We start from the raw sequence: 17,501 nt of genomic DNA, 5'->3' as shown, positions 1-17,501 counted from the left end.
AAACCATCTGCTCTACCACTGAGCTTATGCCCCTAAGGTATGCAGGTGTTTTCAGACGCATATCAATGGGCTTCATTGTCTCCTGAGACAGATGGATGTCAGCAATACAATCAGGGCAATGATCAAGCCTGTGATCATGTTGTTGTTTAGTCGTTTAGTCGTGTCCGACTCTTCGTGACCCCATGGACCAGAGAACGCCAGGCACCCCTGTCCTCCACTACCTCCCGCAGTTTGGTCAAACTCATGCTGGTAACCTCGAAAACACTATCCAACCATCTCATCCTCTGTCGCCCCCTTCTCCTTGTGCCCTCCGTCTTTCCCAGCATCAGTGTCTTCTCCAGGGAGTCTTCTCTTCTCATGAGGTGGCCAAAGTACTCCCTTTATTTATATCTCTGTTGTTGTTGCTGTTGCTGTTGTTGTTGTTATTCTTAACCTGTCCTTCACTTTAAGGTCCCAGGGTGGGTAGGCCCATCCCCGGCCCGGCGGCCGTCCATTGTCCTCTCTGGCCGAGGGCGGGTCAAAGGCCAGCTCAGGCAGGTGGGTGGCACCCGCCCAGGTGAGCCTCGCTTGGTGCCACAAACCCCGCCCACCTGTGGGGAAGGGAGGGTGGATATTCTTAACCTGTCCTTCACTTTAAGGTCCCAGGGTAGGGTACTACATTAAAACAGTTAAAAACAACTTACAATCATAAAAAATAAAGTGGCCCTTAAAATACACAGGTGTCAGAAGTCAGGGTAAAAGAGGTGCGTCTTAAGCATTCACTGGAATCTCTATAATGAAAGTACCAGACACCGCTCTGTGGGAAGGGGAGAGGCACAGCTAGGGTCTCTCCTGGTCCAGCCCCCTCAGCCTTTGAGAGCAAAGGAACCACCAAGAGGGTCCCCTCTGCCAATCTTAGCACCCAATAGGGTCTATAGGAAAGAAAGCAGATATAGTGGGTAGATAATGGCTTGAATTTTTAAAAATGAAGTATTGCCTTTTAGGAAATGGTCCTGAAATATTGCTGAAAGGGTCAGGTATCCTGTGATCATTGTGGGGGGAGGGAGAATTGCACTTACTCTTCATCTGAGACTGTGTGCACACTAACCTATTTGTAGCACCAACATGTACCTCAGTCTGGAATTGTTCATGCACATCCTCAACATACTGTTTTCAATCCAGACTGTTTCTAAACCCTGACATCCACAAGGGTGAGTACAGTTACTTAACATGCATTTGAAAACCTTTCCCTTGGTGAAGCTATCCATGCCTCTTCCTCCCTGCATATGCCCCAGGCTAAGGAAAAAGGAAGTGGTGACTACCCTCAAAGTCACTGGGCAACCTGGCTGGCATCACCTACGTCAGTTTTTATCTTTTTTCTTTCTTTTTTTAAATAATATTTTATTAAGTTTTACAAGAAAAAAACATTACAAAAGAAAAACAATACATATTAAAACACCAACAAATACCAACAATTAAAACACAACAAAAAGAAAAAGAAAAAGAAATATAGCAAACCAGGAAAAAGGAAAAAGATATAAAAAAATTTAACAAAAAAAAAGAAAGAAAAAAGAGAAGAACCTCTTTTCAGATTCTTATCATTCATTGCCTTATTTTCCTGACTTCCACCCGCCTCCCTTTCTTGTATTCCACTTTAAAATTGATCAGCAAATTCATTCTTATTAGTTTTATCCTTAAATGATTTCCCTCACGTATTATACTTTCCCGATTTTCATCCAATGTCTATCCCTTCTTTCATACTCTTGTTTCCCTTATTTACTAGAACCCCTTCATTTCATTTCAATGTCATCAGCATTCAAAGATTTTACAGTGTTTTTGTAAGTAGGTTTTAAACTTCTTCCAATCCTCCTCCACCCGCTCTTCTCCTTGATCTCGTATTTTATCTTTTTTCAAATGTATGTACTGTGCAATTACACAGAATCAATCTGCAATGAGCTTTTTTCTTTTAATGAAACCATTTTCTCAATAAGTGCATTTCTGATTGGAAGATATTCCACTATGAGAAGGAAAACTCTGATCCTAAACCTCTGCTGCCTTGCAGAATATATTTGGAAGAAGAAAAGCCTAAGGAGTAAACCCTACACAAATCCAGAGTACAGTCTTAAGACAGCGGGATGGCGCCTTGTACGCCTCCTCCCAGCAACTCCTGCAGCCAAGCTGGTGTCAAACATTTCTCTGCTTTCCTTTGGACCACCCCAAGAGGGGTGTTTTGCTATCTGGGCAGCCCAGGACCTCCGTAACACTGCCCAGGCTTATGCCTGGGAAGATCACTTCTGTGCTACTAATACAGTGGTCTGACATCACCCCCAGACGCACACTCTATTGTCTGTCAAGACAGATGGATGCCAACAACAGATGGGGGGGGGGAGGAATGCACAATAGATTAGTTTGTGTGTGCCGTGTGTCAAAAAATCCCAAGGATTCAGTTTCCATTGATTCTTGAATACGTTGTGTGTACACAGACTAATTGTTGAGAAGGGGGCACCACCTAAGATTAGAAGAATAGCTGCTGTTGTCACCATTGGTGAATCATAGAATCATAGAGTTGGAAGAGACCACAAGGGCCATCGAGTCCAACCCCCTGCCAAGCAGGAAACACCATCAGAGCACTCCTGACATATGGTTGTCAAGCCTCTGCTTAAAGACCTCCAAAGAAGGAGACTCCACCACACTCCTTGGCAGCAAATTCCACTGTCGAACAGCTCTTACTGTCAGGAAGTTCTTCCTAATGTTTAGGTGGAATCTTCTTTCCTGCAGTTTGGATCCATTGCTCCGTGTCCGCTTCTCTGGAGCAGCAGAAAACAACCTTTCTCCCTCCTCTATGTGACATCCTTTTATATATTTGAACATGGCTACCATATCACCCCTTAACCTCCTCTTCTCCAGGCTAAACATGCCCAGCTCCCTTAGCCGTTCCTCATAAGGCATCGTTTCCAGGCCTTTGACCATTTTGGTTGCCCTCCTCTGGACACGTTCCAGTTTGTCAGTGTCCTTCTTGAACTGTGGTGCCCAGAACTGGACACAGTACTCCAGGTGAGGTCTGACCAGAGCAGAATACAGTGGCACTATTACTTCCCTTGATCTAGATGCTATACTCCTATTGAGGTTTTCCCCAATGATTGAGGCACAGAACATAAGCAATTCCATTTCAGTAAGTGGTGAAGCAGCTACATGAAGGGATCCTACCTTGCAAATGGCTTATGTTCATCTGCTCAGCCAAGATGGCTCTCAGCTTCTTGATTTCCTCTTGGTATTCCCTCAGCAGAGCATCCTTGGGATCCTCATTGATGCGGGGTTTGTTCCGTATGTTCTTGGCTCGGTGGGCATAGCGCAAGGTGCTGAGAGTCTCGTCGTAATTGTTGTCCGCAGGAGACAAGCAGGCTACCATGAGTGTCTTGGTATTGCCTCCAAGCGAGTCCTGCAGCACCCGAGTCAGCTTGGAGTCTCGGTAGGGCACATGTCTGCACCTCCCGTCTGCCAGGGCTGAGATGACGTTGCCCAGTGCCGAGAGGGAGAGGTTGATTTTGGTGGCCTCTTTGAGGCGTTCGCCAACAGCTCCAGTTTTGGACTGCCTCTCGCTCCCAGCCAAGTCCACTAGGTTGAGCTTTGCAGCCCTCAGGTGATCTTGCCCCCTCTCATCTGCAAGGAAAAGAGTCTGGGCTGAGTTGAGTTCTTGAAAGAAGGGAACAATCCTGAACTGTCTAGAGTATACCAGACCTGAAGGGCCTTGTGCTGCACCATTAGCTGCTTGCTGTGATAAAGTGTCTTGGGACAGCTCTACCTGATATCATCAGACAGCAATGAGTTCTACAGATTGTCACAGAATTGTGGAGCTGAACCCCAAGGGTCATCTAGTCTAGGGTTGCCGTATGTCCGGATTTCTCCAGATATGTCCTCGTTTTACGGTTTAAAATTTCTGTCCAGGTGGATTTTAAAAATTATGCAAAATGTCGGGGGGGGGGGGTTTGTTGCAGCCCTCGTCCACGCGCTCCATAAGGCTGCTGGCAGCGGCTGCTGCGGGACTAAGAAGGGACACACGGTGCCTGGTGGCGGCGCTGCTGCTGCTTTGGAAACCTGGGCTTTATCACAGGCAGGGGCTGAAATTGCTGGGGAGCCACTTACAAGCAGCAGCAGCAGCAGTGAGTGAGCAGGCAAGCAAGCAAGTGCGGTGGGACAGGGCTTTTGAGATCAAGCATTCGAAGTCCAAGGCCTTGCTTGCTGGGAAACATGCCTGTGCTGGGCAGGGGGGGGGAAACTACCTTTATTGAAGGAAAAGAAATCAGAGAGGAGGAAGGGAAGAGTGTCACCCCCACATGCCCCCCCTTTCCCATGTGTGTGCTCAGGGACTGAATCTGATACTAACCCCACCACAGCTTGGTCGAAGACAGGCAAGCCCTGCATATCTGGGGGGAGGGGGTGTCTGACTTCCAAATCTATGCCTTTCAAAGTTGCCAGAGAGGATTTAAAATGCAGGTTGGCCATTGTGAAAACTGTGGAACGCTTATTGTCTTATACTGGGGGTGGGGGGGGGAGAGACAGGAAGGTGGCTGGGCAACAGCTGGGGGCCCTTTGGAGAGACCGGAGGAGAGCATGTTCTATGCAAATAGGCAGAAAGGGAAGGCCCCAAATGCTGGCCACTGACAGGCAATGCACGACGTGGCCACACTGTGAGGGGAGAGAGAGGCTTCCTTATGCCGCTCTAGGCAAATGTATCCTCTTATTTGCTTTTCAAAATATGGCAACCCTAATCTAGTCCAACTTCCTGCAATGCAGGAATTTCAGCTAAAGTATCCACGGCAAACGGCCATCCAACCTCTGCTTAAAAACCTCCAATAAAGGAAAGTCCAACACTTTCCAAGGGAGTCAGTTCCACTTTCCAACAGCTCTTAAAACTTCATTTCAAGCAGAATTGCAAGTAGCTTTGTTTCACCCACGGAGAAACAGACACTGCTGCCACCCGGCACCTTAACTCTAGATGCACCAGTAGAGCACAGGCAACCTCTGCCGTGCCTGAGGCAGACCAAAATTGTTGAGCTTTTTTGGGGAAATCAAAGTTGTTGTGCTTCTGTGCTCCAGCCCCTGTCTTGTCTCATTCACACCCTCAACACAGGAATTTCCAGCTTTTACCTACGACATAGATCTCCATGTTGATGGTGAAGATGGAATGGGAGCGGGAGGAGTCCTTGTTCATCAGGGTGTAGCCCACGGCACGGTTTCTCCAGCCCATCTCCATGATGCGCTCACACTGGGAGATGCTGTGCACCGTGTGCAGCGACAGGCCTTTCACGTAGACCCCTTTCTCTGGATGCTCCTTCAGCTGCAAGGAGGGCCATTACAGCAAGTTACAGTAAAAGCTGCAGAGAGACACTTGAACTAGGAAATGACCAGAAGCTTGAGGGCCACTGCTATAGAAGGAGAAAGCTCTTATGCACAGACAGTGGCACTCTACCCCAAAGAACAAACCCCACAGAGGTGATGGGTTCCTAAATCTTTCCCCATCACCTACAAGCAAGATGGGCCACATCTTGCTCTGCCCATTTATACACTGGTGTGTTTTCCCAGATGGATTGCATCCGATTATACACCTCTGGCAAACTGCATTTTTGGAACAAGAATTGCAAATGTAGGTCTTGTGTTTACCAGTAACTGGGGGAGGACTATCCTACAGCATGTGGGAAGGAGGTCCAGTCCTGAGTGTCTGCTGAAAGAATCTGGGTAACTGAAAGGCTGGGGAAGATCTGAGGCCTTGAAGAGTGCCTGCTATTTAGAGTAGAAAATACTAAGATAGTCTGGCTTATTGTAAGGCAGGGTCATCTGTTTATGTGTGGCATTCATGGACATGACAGAATGTACACGGCCATTAGCGGATGCAACACTCCCACCCCCAAACTGATCTATCTCTAGCATCTCCTGTCGTGAAGGAGTGATTCTGTAAGCAAGGCAGATGTTAACAATTAGTCCCCAAAGTGGGAGCAAGTGACAGGGCTGCCAGCATTCCTCAGCCCCTATACATCTTTGTGTTAACCTGCTGAGGGAGGGGGAGAGAACATGCCATAGATTAGACTGCCATGGGGTGTCTATAGCTGGTGCCAGAGAAGACGCCAATAAAGCCTGATAACCCGTGCCTACATCTCAGTTTTTAGAAGCTTGCAGGGAGGACTTCGGAAAGTGACCTTCTCCTTGACATGGTGACATAGTGGCACATTTGAACAGGGGCTCTGGAGCTTCAGCACCTTGAATGTGAATGGCAAGTGGCTGTTTAGACGGCAGAAAGTGTTCATCAATTCCAGGGGAAATGGCAGAAGAGCACGCTTGTCTGTTTGGTGAGAAGCAGACAGGGGTCCAGCTAGTTAACAGCTGAATGACCCTAGAGACACGGAGATGTAAAGGAGGAATATGGTTGGGTGCCAAGACCTAGAGTGGTTTGGAGCGAGGGAGACTCCTCTCCAGAAAGATCCTTCAGGGGGAGAAATAATTGTGTTTATTGGGACAAGCATATGTTCCCCCCATATACTGAAGGGCAGGATTTAGTCATATTTTGCACTCTCTGAAGCTACATGTGAGGACTTTCTTGTTCCTGTAAGCCACTGGATAAGAATTCTGCTGTGGTGTTGGTGGAAAACATGAAACTGCATCACCAGTAAAGTTCTTACGAAGGGGAGGAGTGGGAAAAACAGAAGCTTTGATGATAATAACAACAGGAAACCCCCAAGGCGGGAAGGTTTCACTCTCCTCTCGGAGTGGCCTGGTTTTTTTTGTAAACAGCCAGGACATCTTAAGAAAGACTGTAGCTTTTTGCAAGACAGAGAATGGCGGAGAGGTTGCGTCTCAAGAGCAGCACAGCTGAGGAAGCTTCGTGGGAGGAGGAAGGAAGGCCAGGGGAACAATCTATAGCAGCACCTCCCGCTCCCCAGAATCAAGCTTCAATAGGAAATGGCTCATCAGAAGAGGAGCCAAATGGGGTTCAACAGACTGTGAGAATGGCATGAATTGACCCACGTCAATCTAGATGGGCTCAGGTGCAATTCAGTGAGGAAATTAAAATTAATAACATATTAATAGTAGAGTTAAGGGATATGGGGATGATATTTCCTCAATATACAAGGGGTTATTATAGCCTGGCCAAATTTTAGAAGGCAGAGTTGATTGTAACTCCCTATGGGGGCCAAGCAGTAAAAACCAGTCTAGCCCAGGTGGATTGTGAATACAAAGATTTTACAAAGTCCTTACCAGTTTTAGTACATGAAAAGGATGTTTGTACCTTTGCCTTATAGGCAATGATCTTGCTTTTAAGACAGCATTTAGCTCAGCTGTTGCCTGACCCTAAACAGTTAACCTTTGGTGAATCGTCTAGCCCAGGGGCCAGCAAACTTTTTAAGCAGGGGGCCGGTCCACTGTCCCTCAGACCTTGTGGGGGGCCGGACTATATATTTTTGGGGGGGAATGAACGAATTCCTATGCCCCACAAATAACCCAAAGATGCATTTTAAATAAAAGGACACATTCTACTCATGTAAAAACGTGCTGATTCCTGGACCATCCATCGGCTGGATTTAGAAGGTGATTGGGCCGGATCCGGCCCCCGGGCCTTAGTTTGCCTACCCATGGTCTAGCCCAGTGTTTTTCAACCACTGTTCCGCGGCACACTAGTGTGCTGTGAGATGTTGCCTGGTGTGCCGTGGGAAAAATTGAAAAATTCGAAAGATTTTTTTTAAAAAAATGTCAAATTTTTGCCCACTAGGCGGGCACCGGACTGTGTCCACCCTATTTTCCATCCGTCCTGGGTGGGGATCAGATCGGATGGGATCGGATGAGAGCGGACAGGCGGTCCGCTCTCATCCGATTCCCCATAGAGAGCAGCGGGGCTCTGACATCTCCCTCTCCGCACACAGTGCGGAGACAGAGCTGTCATCCGCCGGCTCAGCGGGGATCAGCGGATCGATCCCCGCTGAGCAGAGAACGGTCCGCAACGTTTTTGTTTGCCATTAAAGAAAAAAATATTAAACATTTTCTAATGGTGGTGTGCCTCGTGATTTTTTTCATGAAACAAGTGTGCCTTTGCCCAAAAAAAGGTTGAAAAACACTGGTCTAGCCAATGTGTTGAGGAACCTGGCACTAGAAATGTAAATCAGTTTGATTAAGCTTGTGAGTCAGCAGAAATTTCCTTGGCAAAGTCTGGTGAGAATATCGTGACTTCTCCTTCACCACTTCATGATATTGAATTTAAGAAAGAACTGCTTAAGGATCCAACTTTAGAATTATATAGAAGTGTGGAGTGCCTAGGGCTGGCGCTGAACAAAGAGTAGTTTCATCTGGGAGGAAGGGTTACTTTATAGCCGGTTCCTTCCAAAGAAATCGGCCCCAGAGCGTGAACTGAGAAGACAGTTGGTAGGACCCAAACATACAGAAAGACTGTTTTACATCTGGCTCACAAATCTGCCTTTTCAGGACACTTGGAGTTTAAGCGTACATTAGGAAAGGTTACTAGGGAATTTTATTGGCCTGATGTGTTTGGAGATGTTAAGTTCTATGTCAGGTCTTGTGATGTATGCCAACGAGGGGGACATGATGAAGGTCATAAGCATTTCCCATTACAGCCCAGTGGTATTACTGGGGAACCATTGACTAAAACTGGAATAGTTATTATTGGCCCAATGCCACAAGCCACTCCTCCATTTGAAATTAAGATTTAGTATGTAATCTAGCATGGGTTGTTTTGTCAGACTGCCGGATCTTGGAGTCTGATACTTAGGGTTTTAGCTGCCTCCTTTGTTTCGATCCCCAGGAGAAAGTCTAAAACTTCAGCATGAAGCAACAAAATCAAATTTCCTGATTGGCTTGAGAGCTGTGCTCTTTGCTCTAAATCAGGGGTCAGCAAACTTTTTCAGCAGGGGGCTGGTCCACTGTCCCTCATACCTTGTGGGGGGGCCGGGCTATATTTTGAAGAAGAAAAAATGAACGAAATCCTATGCCCCACCAACAACCCAGAGATGCATTTTAAATAAAAGGGCACATTCTACTCATGTAAAACATGCTTATTCCCTGACTGTCCGCGGGCCGGATTTAGAAGGCGATTGGGCCAGATCCAGCCCCCGGGCCTTAGTTTGCCTACCCATGCTCTAAATCACCATGTCCGTCAGGCTCTACCCAAGTCGCCAGTCTGCTGCATGGCCCACCAGAGGACCACCTCCTGCTCCAACCAGGCTCCACCCCCATGACCAATATAAGGCAACCTCTTGGCACCCATGTTCTGGGGAAGGGCTGTGGCTCAGGGGATGAGTGCACATTTAGCACCCAAAAGTTCCCAAGTACAAACTCCAGATAGGGCTGGAAAATACTTCAGACTGAAACCCTGGAGAATCTTTCCCAGTTTCAGTAGACAGTGTTGAGTTGACGGACTAATGGTCTGATTTTATATAAGACCCTAAAAGTTCCTACTTATTCTACTGCTTATTCAGATGCTGAACAAAAGGGAAGCGGGAGCAGTGGAAAAAATACGAGCAAAGAGACCCATCACTGAGGGTCCTGGAATAAGAAGGGTTCTGGTGATGATAGTGACAAGGAAAGAGGGGTGGATTTCACATACCAAGTTAACCTACCAAATTTTTCAATTCAGGTTTCTAATTTTCTCTGAATAAATGTTCTTTACGTTCCTGACAATTCATTGTGTGGGGTTTATTTTTCTCACAGCGAACTGTCAGAATTCTGGTTTCTGGATTTTTGTTTTGTTTTTTGACTTACTTCAAACTAAGTTGCAAGTCTGGTGTCCTCACCTCCAGTTTTTGTTTGGTGTTTGGACCAAGGAGGTCTCTGATGTCTTCATTATAGATCTCCAGGTAAGAAGCCCTTACCAAGAACTTGGAGTTTTCGGCACACTGTAAAAAACCCGAAGCAAAAACAAGAATAGGCTTCTTAAGTTTCCAAGCTGATTTATACTCTGTCAGGATTGTCTGCTGGGAGGACGGGGTTCTTGATGGCATGATGACTGTGTCCTCTCTCCAGCATTAGAGGCAATGCCTCTGAATATCAGTTGCTGGGAACTGCAACTAGGAAAGCGCTGTAGCACTCATGTCCTGTTTGCAGGCTTCCCATAGGCACCTGGTTATCCACTGGGAGAATTGGACGCTGGACTATGATGGGCCTTTGGTCAGATCCAGAAGGGCCCTTCTTACATGCTCATGACTGTATTTTGAACATCTGAAACATGCTTGGAGCAGGTTCTTACTGTCTGGTCTGTACCACTTCAGATGGAAAGTGGGAGAGAATGCCCCATCGTAACGGAAATTCTTGCTCTATCTACTCTAGCTACACAAAGGGAACCCAATGTTTCTACTCCGCTAGTGAAACCATTTGAATATGACCAACATGCGGAGACTTCTGCTCATGGTTGTTAGGAGAGAAACCAATTTCAAGCCCACATCTGCACTCAAGACAAGCCACGTTCTAGCTTGTTTCCTCCCTGGCCAGGGGCATACCGAGGAGTTGGTTAAGGGTGCAGGCCCAGAGGGGGTGCAAAAACTGCATGGCTGATGACATGTTGTACAGCAGGCACCTCCTCTGCAAGCCCAAACCACACCAACCTTTCAGCTTTTCACAGTGCAGAGAGCCTGTGATTGTCTGGATGCCGAGGTGAGGGTCTGGGAAGAGAAGAAGCCAGTCTTCAAGGGGGGAGAGGTGTGTGGGATGCTGCAGGAAAAGGAGTGGCAAGGCTGGCTGCTACTTTTTAAGGGAAAGCAACACTTTAAACAGCTGCCCAGCAGAAACTGAAGGCAGGGGCAAAACTAGGCTTTATTTCACCTGGACCAAAGACCCAGTTTGGTGCCTCCCCCCCCCATGTGCATTTGCATACACACATACAGGCTGGGAGCCTCAATGGTGCTCCTCTGGAGACTTCACCAGGGCAAAAAACCTGGCTAGCCCCCCCCCAGCTACGGCTCCAACTGAAGGGGGTGGGTGTTTTATTTGGGTGGAGGTATAAATGATGGTGATGAGCACCTGTGGATTACTGACCATCAGAGTGGGAAGGCTGCTTCAGGCAGCTGATATTGGGTGTCATGGAAGGGGCAGCAAATTGTTAAAGATTTTGATTTATTATCATGGTATTTTTATGGACTAGGAGCAGGAAAGGTGCTTTTTGGCTTTTCTGCCTCAGGTGCTAGAAGAAACTGGCCAGCCTTGGCTACTATGCACCTTGATGTGGGGTCACTGGCCACTCCTCGGGCATTAAAATGACTTAAGCCAGCTCTGGATAATTGGTTGAGAATACATTGTTTGCATATCTGGACAGCAGACCGCAAGGTTCAGGTTCAGCATTTCCCACATTTTGGTTTGCAGCATTATAGGAGAAGTCAGAAAGATAATAGTTTGTGAGGTGGATATGTCATAAAGAAGCCATAGATCCAATTCCTGCCAATTCTCAAAAGTTCAGAAGAGAAACATGATTTCATAAAATAGGTATTCATCAAGTTGGTGCTTGTTCAGATTAATTAACTGGGAGCAAAGTTGTGTGGCCCTCACCTGTTCTGAATCCCTTCCTATCCTTCACCTTTGCAAAGAAACTGTGGACACTTAAACGCTGCAGCTTCTTCAATTCTTAGAATCTAAGTGCCTTACCTTGGTTCAGAAGGGATTCCTGCTTCACAATTAGTATTGCTTCTAACTTCCTTATGAATACTGCACAATTATATTCCATTTATTTAGTCACTACTTGTAGACCAGATTAAAACAGCAAATCTAAAATTATATACTAGGTCCAACTGAATTCACATTGGATAAACATGTTTAAAGATTACAATTCTGGAAGAAACTTACAATGAACTCATTGGGATCTACTTAGGTGTTTAGGTTCTGAGTGACAGCACAGTGTGGTTGCTGTTGTTTTCAATAATTGCACACCATTAAAAAAACAACAGAAAACTTTTATGTGCTTAATTCTTGTTTATCTGACTTCTGGTTAAGACCCAGGAGGACAGCTGGTATTTCCTAAATCCACCATCCTAAACACCCAATGTTATTTGGAAATTAGATTTTATATTTCTGCCAAATCTCATGCGCCTTTCTATGTCTTTCTGCACCTGTCGCTCACATCTATGTGCCTTAAGCCAGCTTTTGCCAACCTGGCGCCCTCCAGATGTTTTGGACTACAACTCCTGGCCTTGCCTCACCCTCACTCCAGAAGCTTCAAGTATTTGGGTTGCATTTGTTTTTCTCCGGGGAACCGGTGCCAGTACAGTGCCTAGGTATACCTCTGCTCCCTGCCCCCCAAGCCCTGGCACAGTAAGGAGCAGGAGAGGAGCAAACTGCTTGTGCACATTAGATCATGGTTCAAAATAAGTTATTTTTAAATAATGTGTTTGAACCAGGCCAGCATCTCTCTACTGCACCTGAAGGCAATAGGTTGTACGTCACAGAAAACTATTATTTTCTGCCCACAGGATTCGCTGCCTGAAGCAGCTTCCCAACTCTGCCTAGTGGTATGGCTGGTCATAACTCTTGCTGGTTAACTGGAGTCACATACAGGTCACTGAAATTCTCTATGGAATGAAGTACTCCACCAGCAAGGAAAAAACCACCTTACAATTATTTACATGATCACATTTCCCAGGGAGAAAGAAAGACAAGTCAAGAACCACCGATCTTGCTATGGTAGGGTTACCAGACATCCCCGTTTCCCGGGGACAGTCCCCAGATTTACGAATAAGTCCCTGGACAAATTCCATCCCCGGAATGTCCCTGGATTTCATCTAATGTCCCCGGGAAATGCAGCAGCGGCAGTCTCAGCAGCCCGGAGCAGTTGGCTCTTGCTGGCTTCAGGAGCTGCTGGGAAGTCCCCATATGATGGTGGTGCAGGGGCTCTAAGATGCAGCTTCCAGGCTGCCTCCATCTTCCCTGACCCCAGCAACTAAGCTGTGAAGGGAGGCTTCATGCTGCCTATTGGAGCAGCCTCCCACCTCCTACTTGCGTGCAAGCAGTAGGGGGCAGGGATCTCTCAGGCAAGGGGAAGCCTCCCTTCCCAGCTGAGGGATCCGTGCCCCCTCCTGCTTGCACACAAGTAGGAATGGGATTGGGGCTGCTCCAATGGGAAGGGAGGCATCGTGCTGCCCGAGCCTCACTGCTGCTCTTGGCCCTCCTTCTCTGCCTTCCATGCCTGACCCACCGCACACTGCTTCACCACCACCATCACCACCGAAGAACCAACAACTCAGGGGCTGCCTAGGCTCATGGAGAAAGGAGATAGAAGCCTCAGAGGAAGGGGAAACGTGGCGGTTGAGGTCAAGGCCATCGCTGCAGCATCAACGTCCCAAACATGTAGTATTTATTTATTTAAAGTGTCCCCGGATTCATTGAAAAAAAATCTGGTAACCTTATGCTAAGGGTTGCTGGCTGACTGACTTTCATTTCATATCAGTCTGTTTTACTTCAACACCTCTGCTCAGAAAACTCAACCAAAACATGACTTTGCTCTCAGGAGCAACCTGTGGCTCACACTCCATGTTCTTGCTCCCCTCATGCAAAACGAGTCTCTCGCCCACTTCCTGGTTCACAGCTTGCTTCCAAGCCAGAATCAAAATTCCATTCAAACTGATATTTGTTCTCTTTTGGAGGTAATCAGTGCTGTGGGGCTCTGTGTTGCCTTATCTGTTGTGATGTCCCTGCTACCAATTTTAGATGTCTTTGGGGAGATTATGACTCGGCTAGCATTGGGGGAAGTCAGGGTGGGGCTTCTGGATTTTCTTAAGCCAGTCTTGGATTTAATAACTCACCTAGTAGCAGGAACACTGCAGAGAGCATTTCGATAAAAGTTTGTCATGTGCCCTCCTTTATTTGTCCCCTATACAAGTGTACCTTGCTTATCAGTTTTTCCAAGACAGCTAAGGTTCAAATTTTATCAAATCAAGTGTCCAAAGAGAGGCCCTCTAGATATCAGAATTGCTAATTGTGTAAACAAGCCCTTAGCCAGCTAGTCCATTGGACAATTTTAATCATATGTACCTGCACACTCTCAAATAAGTGTTCAAATGCTCTGGGAATTATGCCCTTCTGGGAAGATGGATCCAGAATCCCTTGCATGGTAAAAGACTTCCCGCTTCCCGTCTGCCCATAGGCAAAGATGGTACCATTATAGCCTTCTGTAACACCCTGGAATTTAAACAGAAAATGCAGATTAATAATAACCATCAGCTTGGATTTGTGTTCTCAGTTCAGTGTCTACCCTTCCTCAAAAGATTTTGTTTGCAGGCAAACTAACCACAGGCATCAGCTTCTATTAAGATCCACTCAAATATTTAATTAGAATAAGCAAGCATCTCTGGGAGTGTTTCAAAAAGAATTGGATATGAGATAGCATGGATGTAGGGGCTCCATAGCCCAGGGCTTACAGAAGTTAGAGTTACTGCTACTTGCAAATTCTGCAATGAATTCTGTGATGAATTCTGTGTAGGGAGAATAGTCTTCCATACATATTGTCCTATAGATCAGCAGGGAACTTCAATTCCCATCATCCCTCATCACTTACTATGCTAATAATAGAGTGCAACAACATGTGGAAGACCAGAGACTCCCCACCCCAATAGATAACCATCAGTCTTCAACCATGCCACAGCTGAATTGCAATCTGATCTAACACAGGACCCATCATCATCTACAGGAGAAAGAGGGCGGGGGGGAGAGGAAATTGAAAAGTGTGTGTGATATATTATTATAACTACATACTGCACTCTTTCCTGAGGTATGTCCCTTTGAATTGGATTTACTTCTTGGTAGTCAGAGAATCATAGCATTGTAGAGCTGGGAGGGACCCAAGGGGTCATCTAGTCCAACCCCCTGTACTGCAGGAATCTCAACTCAAGCATTCCTGACAGATGGCTACCCAAACTCTGCTTAAAAACCTTCAATGAAGGAGACTGCATCACCTTCTGAGGTCATGCATCGGCTTGCTCTGTAATTTTGTTTTGAGCAGGTTAACATGAAATGAGGGCCCTAAGTCTGAAAAAATTAAAGGCCATTGATACAGATTTTTTCTGCTCCAGTACCTTAATTTCCCCCCTGCTTTAAGTTACCCACTTCCCTAGGGTAAGCAAAGTATGAACGCACACACTTAAGTACAGTATGTGACATTTATATCACTGAGCTGTAGATTTCCCAATAGGTAAAGGTAAAGGACCCAGACAGCTTTCTGGATCTGCTTCTGGTGCAATGGAACACCACGACGGAAGCCAGAGCGCTTGAAAATGCAATATCTGCAGCTGGTTGCACTCACCTCTATGAGGGGGTAGGCAATTTCATTATAGATTTGCTCTGTGTTGTGGCTCATGTTATACGCCCCATCAAAGGTGAACTGTTTGGGTGGGTCTTCTGATGCCATAGGGTTCTGGATAAAGCACTGGCCACAGGAGCTGTCCATGCTGAGCACCACCTTGCAGCCCAGCTGCTTTTCACGCTCATTCAAAGGGCGGCAACGCACAATCACTTTCACCGCTTCCGAGGCCATCTTCAAGGCCCATGGACTTGGGCTTGGAGACTTGGTGTGGGGCTAAGGCACGTTACTTCCAGCACAGGAAGTAGGGCTTGTGCTCACTTCAATGGGGTGTCAAGAACAAGGCAGTAGAAAAAGGCAGCTTGAAGGCCAGCTGCTGTGCTGTCAGACAACTGGCCAAGGGTGAAGACTGTTTTGCCTGGCAAAGCAAGTAGTACAAAACAGGTAATTCCTTTTGAGTGAGATCAGTGCAGGGGGTGTGACCGTAACAGGGCAACATGTGCTACACCAGGTGATGAATTTTCTAGGAAAATATGGGACACCTGAAGTGCCACAAGAGAAGTGCCAAGAATGTGAGCGGCCGAAGGCAGTACTATGCTAGGGCAGTGGGGTGGGAAGCCTGGCAGAAGAACAGGTGTTCTTCCTTGGTCTTGCTTTGGCAGGAGCAGCGATGAGCAGTAGAGGCCTTTGTTTCCTCAGAACCTGGAATGTGAGTGTGACCTCACAAAGACCCTGCTAGGCAATGAAGGCTCCGGGGCCAGCGGCCTGCAGCTGCGCGCAACTGTGCATGGAAGCCCTTTTCTTGCTTCCCCCAAGGACTGGGTGTTGCTGAAGGGAACAATGGGTGGGGAGACACGCATCAGTTTCACCTCTAAATCTGCCAGAGATGATCCATAAAGGGGGCTGTCAAGCCCAGAGCCTTTGTAGCTCCAGGCCCTGGCAGCCTGAGCAGCTGGGAACGGGCACAGCACCAGGGGGCACAGAGGGCGGGGAATGGGGCAGCTGGCCCGGGAGGGGGCCTTTCTCCAGCACCGCTCAGGCCTGGCCCACAAGCGGAGCAGGGGGGGGGACCGCTGAGGGGCCCGGGAGCGCGCGGCAGGAGCGCGGGGAGCCTCACCGCAGCCTTACGGGGGCTCCGGAAGGAGCCAGGCCCGGCGCGGCCGAGGCGCGGGATCCCGCTCCGCCGGCACAGCGCCCTGCCTACCCGCCTCGGGGCTCGAGGGCGCGGGAGGGAGGAGCGGGGCTGGCATGGAGGGAGGCTCGGGCCGGGCGCCTCTCGCCGTCCCCTCCGAGCGGGCCTGGCCTGCGGGGCGCCGCTTCGCCGTCCAGCCCGCCCGCCGCCGGCTCCTGGCAGTGGCGGCGTCGGCGTTGCTCGGGCGACCGGCAGCGTCTCTGGGCGCGCGGCAGCAGCCTCCGAGGCGGGGCGAGGAGCGCCGCAGTCCCCCCCCCGGCCCCGGCGGCCGGCAAGTGCGCGCCCCGGTCCGCGGGTGGCTTTGGCCCTTGCTGGGCTAAGGGGGGAGCAGAGGCCCCTTCCTGGGGAATTGCGCGGCTGCTCCGGCGCCCGGAGCCCCAGCGGGTTTCCATGTTGAAACTTTAAAAGCAGCTCAGGAAAACTGGCTTCCGGCCCCGAAATCTTTTCGCGGTGAACTCGGGGGCTGCCACGGGATGGTAAGAAAGTGCGCTCAATCGTACGCACGACCAAAAAGTGCGATCCCTGAATTGCCCCGGAGCATTAAAACTTCCGCACTGGACTGAATCCAAAGGTGCGGGAAATTATGCACCAGGCGCGGCAATTCGCCGCCGTCTTAACTCAAAAACAACATCTCCACCGGCTTTCTTCCAAGCATTTCTGCCCTACCTACATAGTAAAGGATACAAAACGCTCAGAAATTTGGTGCTTTGTTTTATACCTGCGTGTGCGTTTTAAACCCAAAAATACATGCATCCCTCCCTCACCTTTGGGATAAAAGATAGTTAAGATACACGAAAGAGAACCGGGGTCGAGGAGAACGATCCGGCTGGGCGGGCGCGGCCGGGAGTTTTGTTACGGGACCGGCCAGCTCCCTTGGCGGAGGGGGGCAGCTGCTCCCCGCGACTGAGGCCTCGCTTTCCTCGCGCTGCTCCAACTCACTTCGCAGAAGAGCCGCTTGTTCCCAGCCCCCGCCCCCCCCCCCCGCCGAAGTGCCCGGCCTGCTCGGGGCCAGAACGGCGCGCCCGGGCGAGTCCGAGGCGGGGCCAGACAGGC

At 48.4% G+C, this 17,501-nt stretch overlaps 1 protein-coding gene across 6 annotated transcripts in view; it reads right to left on the bottom strand.

Moving 5' to 3' along the window:
• Positions 1 to 16,261, bottom strand: part of KIF17 (kinesin family member 17) — a 42,801-nt gene extending 26,540 nt beyond the window's left edge. For 3 of the 6 annotated variants that reach the window (XM_053370567.1, XM_053370566.1, XM_053370570.1), the window contains exons 1-5: positions 15,260 to 16,260; positions 13,993 to 14,139; positions 9,774 to 9,875; positions 5,128 to 5,317; positions 3,187 to 3,639 (exon numbers count right to left, since the gene is read on the bottom strand). In XM_053370567.1, the coding sequence (XP_053226542.1) occupies positions 3,187 to 3,639; positions 5,128 to 5,317; positions 9,774 to 9,875; positions 13,993 to 14,139; positions 15,260 to 15,490 (1,123 nt within the window). In that variant the 5' untranslated portion in view covers positions 15,491 to 16,260. Of the gene's footprint in view, positions 1 to 3,186; positions 3,640 to 5,127; positions 5,318 to 9,773; positions 9,876 to 13,992; positions 14,140 to 15,259 lie in introns of all 6 variants that reach the window. The other 3 variants (XM_053370569.1, XM_053370568.1, XM_053370571.1) reach the window with 2 other exon arrangements.
• Between the last annotated feature and the right edge of the window lie 1,240 nt (positions 16,262 to 17,501).

Source organism: Podarcis raffonei, chromosome 17 (genome assembly GCF_027172205.1).
Source record: "Podarcis raffonei isolate rPodRaf1 chromosome 17, rPodRaf1.pri, whole genome shotgun sequence".
Classification (NCBI taxonomy): Eukaryota; Metazoa; Chordata; class Lepidosauria; order Squamata; family Lacertidae; genus Podarcis; species Podarcis raffonei.
The sequence above is the reverse complement of the archived record's forward strand: the minus strand, read 5'-3'. Positions and strand labels throughout refer to the sequence as shown.